This window comes from Branchiostoma belcheri, unplaced genomic scaffold (genome assembly GCF_001625305.1).
Source record: "Branchiostoma belcheri isolate BF01 breed outbred unplaced genomic scaffold, Haploidv18h27 scaffold212, whole genome shotgun sequence".
Taxonomy (NCBI): Eukaryota; Metazoa; Chordata; class Leptocardii; order Amphioxiformes; family Branchiostomatidae; genus Branchiostoma; species Branchiostoma belcheri.
The window spans coordinates 349,267-354,181 of NW_017803625.1; the positions used below are offsets into that span (position 1 = coordinate 349,267).

At 40.4% G+C, this 4,915-nt stretch overlaps 1 protein-coding gene across 1 annotated transcript; it reads left to right on the top strand.

The window, feature by feature from the left end:
• Positions 1-514: 514 nt before the first annotated feature.
• LOC109469937 (plasminogen-like) lies at positions 515-4,207 on the top strand (the record flags this gene model as incomplete). Its single annotated transcript, XM_019768698.1, has 4 exons — positions 515-676; positions 1,413-1,607; positions 2,988-3,135; positions 3,968-4,207. Coding segments are annotated over exons 1-4 (745 nt in total), but the record flags the coding sequence as incomplete, so codon positions are not given.
• Between the last annotated feature and the right edge of the window lie 708 nt (positions 4,208-4,915).

Below are 4,915 nucleotides of genomic sequence, written 5' to 3' on the forward strand. Positions count from 1 at the left end.
ATATTTTGTAAACCGTGCGTTTGCATACGAGATCACTCCAATTCAGTATGGCGACCTTCGAAGGTAAACTACGAAAAATATCCTTTTGTATGTGAATTCTATGTGTAGTATTGTTCATGGAAGGAAATACATGTACAGTGTCTTGATTTTATTCTAGGCTCATCCACACTGTGAAAGCCTGCCTGTGAACGCCTGCCATTTTGACAAATGACAGTCATTACAACGTCTTTACAGGAAGTACAAAGAACGGCGGACCTCAGCTTAACGTCCCGTCTGATCCTTACGAGTAACCATTATACACGTCTCACGCAAGTCGGCTGAGCGACGGCATTTCAGATGTATTTGATACTGTCTTGGAACCAGAAAAGGAGCTGCTTGGAGATAACCAAAGAACCACAAAGACTATCTGTATACGTTAGCAACAAATCTCATAATCTTGTGCCCTAGAGAAAACTCACAAAAACATAGAGGTAACGTATAGCTCCAGGACCGACGCTGGTTTTAGAACGTGTCAATGATGGCGCTGGTTCTTTACGTGTTTCTAGCGTCTGTGTTTCTGCGGCCGAGTCTGTGTTATCTCACGGAGGAGGAGATTCTGCGAAGGCTTGAGACGAACATGACCAGTCCAAGCGTGTATAATACCAGGCTGACACAGCATCTCATCGCACGGTACCAGGTAAGGTTTAGGTAAAAGTAAAGAAGTGTTATTTGATAGCAAACGGTGATGGGGTAAGGAATCGTTCCCGAGTGGCGTTCCTAAACCCTGATTCTCTTGTGGGGTCAAATATGGCCCTTTAATACTCTCAAGTGAGTCAAGCTTGTCTTTAGCATTGACATTTCTGAATTACATTCGTCGTAGGTCGTCGTACGATTTTGAAGCCGTGAAATTTTTTTTATTTTTTTGCATTGTCGGAACAAAAAAAAATCTTTATTTACTAGAAGCTCAAATTGACCTGCGGGCCTCTTTTCATTGGTGACATGAGGGAAGAGGTAAGGCAGATTCAGGCAGGCTTTCACAGAACAAACTACCGACAAGGCTCTAAAATTCTAAAGAAGCCTTTTTTTTGTAACGAAAAACAGCGGAATTTTCGAATTCCAGACACAAGTACTGATATCCCAATAATGCCCCTAGTCTGCGATCGTCGGACGTACGTGACCATAGACCCTAGAATAGGGACCCTGTTTCCGCCGGTCCCGTTCTTATGTAGCCTTAGTTACGTGGTGACGATTGACTACGTTAAAACGGCTGTATTCATCTCAGGCTCTAGGTAAGGAGGACCGATTTTGCAAACAAGTCATTGTACAAAGTCATACATTTTGAGGATTCATGATGACATGAAGAGTCTATAATTATTGCGTTAGGTTAAGGGGCTGTCGTAGAAGTCTTCAGATTGCAATTATTGTTTTTGAAGGTCGACCATCGCCTGCAGTGCTCTCAGCTCTGCTACCTAACCAGACACTGTCAGTCCTACAACTATTACGAGGATGAAGGCGTCTGTGAGCTGAACAACCTGACCTACATCCAAGGACTCGTCAGATTTTCCTTCACAACCGGACAAGACCCCGGGTGGGACTACTACGATCGCCATTTGTTCTATATGATCAGGGTGAATATTAATCTCCAAGCAGATCATACGGTGGCAAGGAAGTATCCATTGGCCAGATGAGTGTCCATCAGCCACCGATGGTGGACGTACAAACTCCTCTAGCTAATTGATACTGTCTTGCCACTGGAAGGAATCTGCTTGGAGATTAGGTGAATGTGTGCTTTGTTTTGCACAAATTCTGAATTATAACATAATTTTTTTGTACTTTTTTTGTGTAAATAAAGCATTCCTCACACCAGTACGGTTGCTCACTTTCTTAACTCAATAGATGACTTAAAAAAGGGAACATATTGATTTTCAGAATGTTGAAACAGAAAAATGTACATAGCTATGTATAACCATGGATTTAAAATCATGGTATTACTATATAGGTAGGGAGATATATAACTATATAGCTATACAGCAATTTTCACTTATAAATCACGATATGTTTGTGTTTTAATTTGTATTTTAATTTGGATTTTGATTTTGATTTGTATTTTGATCTGTCCTTGAATTTGTTTATTAATTATGGCTACACCACTATGTGGTGTAGCAATAACAAACTTTCCTGCTCAATTCACGCATTTGACATACATGACTTAAAAATTGTGTAAAATTGGGCTTTTTGTCCATTTTCGGACAAAATCTGTACAGTTTGGGTCCTGGAGACCTGGTATTATACTAAACTCATCTGAAAATTGGTTTGGGTATGCTTTATATATGTACCAACAACAATTAATTGTAATTTTTGGCATAATTTCCCTTCAGCTTATAAGATTTGGGACTTTTGAACCGTTTTTAGGTCACAATTTATGATATAGTTGGGGATTACTATACATTAGTCATCAGTCTGGCACGCAGAGCAAGAACCAAAGGCATGAAGCTTTCCTCTAATCTTCTTGTTGATTGGCTGTTGGAATTTGATTGAGTTAACTCCATGAACAGCTGCATACCATATTAAAAGTAGGTACTTCATTGAAGTGTTTTGGTAGGTATGTCAAACTTTCCTGCTCAAGCATCAGAATGTGGGGCATAAACGCTTTTTTTATCTTGAAAATCAACAGTTTGCATCATGCAAAAAATGCTTATCAATAATGTAGGGATAGCTATCCAAATGTTGTATTCGTAGTTATATGTCACTCATAATAGCACCACAAGTACCACTGGCCACTACTTTATTGTTACACAGGAATTGATTTACGACGATGATTTATTTACTTATTTATTACGACTAATCTTCTACGTAACATCCGTGTCCATAATATCACCAGGGTCCATTATATCGCCACCTAATTTTCCTAGATATAAAATTTAGAAAAAGTTCTGTATGCCCTTGCGACTTAAAATGTAGGTTTTTCATTTTGTCATTCTTATCGAATGATTCTAACCCCCCTGTAGGCGTGGTGGTATGAATGTCCCGGGTACAACCCGTGCCAGAACGGAGGAGTGTGCACCCGGAAGGTCCTGGGCGGTTCGGGGGGAGAGAGACCGCCGTGCGCCCCGCTCTGCGTCTGTCCCGTGGGCCACTCCGGACCTCACTGCAGCAGTAAGTTTGTTTTTACCTTCGTAAAGAGGGATATGTTTTAGATATCATTACATAGCTTTAAACAATGTTTAAAGTTAGATGATCAAGGGTTAGGTGTAACAAGTCGTTGGGTATAAAGTAGCTAGCTGCCGCCCCGCCGCGTGCCTGCGAATCTGGTGTATTACGACGAGGACGACTATACCGGCTACAGAATGATATTATTTGTATGTATGTAAAAACTATGTATGTATGTATGTATGTATGTATGTATGTATGTATGTATGCATGTATAAATGTATATATGTATGTATGTATGCATGTTTGAATGCATATATGTATGTATGTATGTATGTATATATGCGTATGTATGTATGAATGTATATATGTATGTATGTATGTATGTATGTATGCATGTATGAATGTATATATGTATGTACGTGTGTATGTATGTATATATGTGTGTGTATGTATGATTTATATATGTATGTATGTACGTGTAAATGTATGTATGTGTATGTATGTATGAATGTATATATGTATGTATGTATATATGTGTAAATGTATGTATGTGTGCATGTATGTAATGTATGTGTGTATCAATCGGACTTCAGTCACATTAGGACACCACAAATGCATCTCACCGTCATGCTGATGGACGAACGACATGTATGAAGCTATGTATGTTGGATTAGCACGATAATTCTAGTATGTATCGATCGATGGTAGAAACTTGGTAAATGGGTACCAGTGGGTCTTGGTTAGACCTCGAAATGATTATACTAGTATATGATTTCTGGCTATCTAGTGACCTTCGCGATGTTATTTCGTTCTTATTTACTTTTTCTCCCAACAGTTCAAGACTGTCAGGTAGGCAGGGGAGCGTCCTTCCGAGGAAAAGTCCCCGTCACGAACACAGGCAGGATCTGTCAGCGCTGGGACAGCCAGACGCCACATGGACACGGGAAAACCCCCTCGGGCTACCCGTCATCCGGACTGGGGCGGAACTACTGCCGGAATCCGGACGGCGGGAACGGAGTTTGGTGCTACACCATGGATCCGGACAGGAGATGGGAGCTGTGTGACGTGCCGCAATGTTAGTTATAGCTAAAGACCATTTCCTTTTCGTAGCCCTTTCGTAGTACAAAGTTGTAAAATCACCACAGCAGGGGGTTACTCCACTGGTAGTGGTGTGGGTTTAACTCGCATAGTTACTATATATATATCGCATATAGTAACTATGCGAGTTAAACCCATACCACTACCAGTGGAGCAACCCCCTGCTGTGGTGATTTTACAACTTTGTACTACGAAAGGGCTACGAAACGAAATACTCTTTCTCAAATGCTGAGTGCTAGGCAGTACATACATGTGTATGACACAGTTATGTATGAACCATTTTCGAAGTGGTATGACTCGATTAAAAGCACGACCTACCTACTGCAAGACGAACACTCTTACCCAAATCGGCCATTGCAAAAGGTTAATTATTAATCATGTGTTTGGATGTCGCTGTTTATGTTTGTTTAAGCTTAACACAGAAGTCTTCAAAGTCTTCGGTATCTGTAAAACCTGCATAACCGTCCAGCGGCACAACACATTAGCTTTGTAGGCACCGCAACAGAAAGGATCAATGCATTGTAACTTTAACCTATTTTAACACAATGCAAAACATGTCAGGGGTTTGCAAGTCGAATTTTGAGGGATTTTGTCTGGTGCTTCTGGCCAACAATGCACACAGTGCCTATTGTTGAAGGCTAAAGCACATTCATTTCAAAATAAATGTCGAAAAGACTTAGAGATC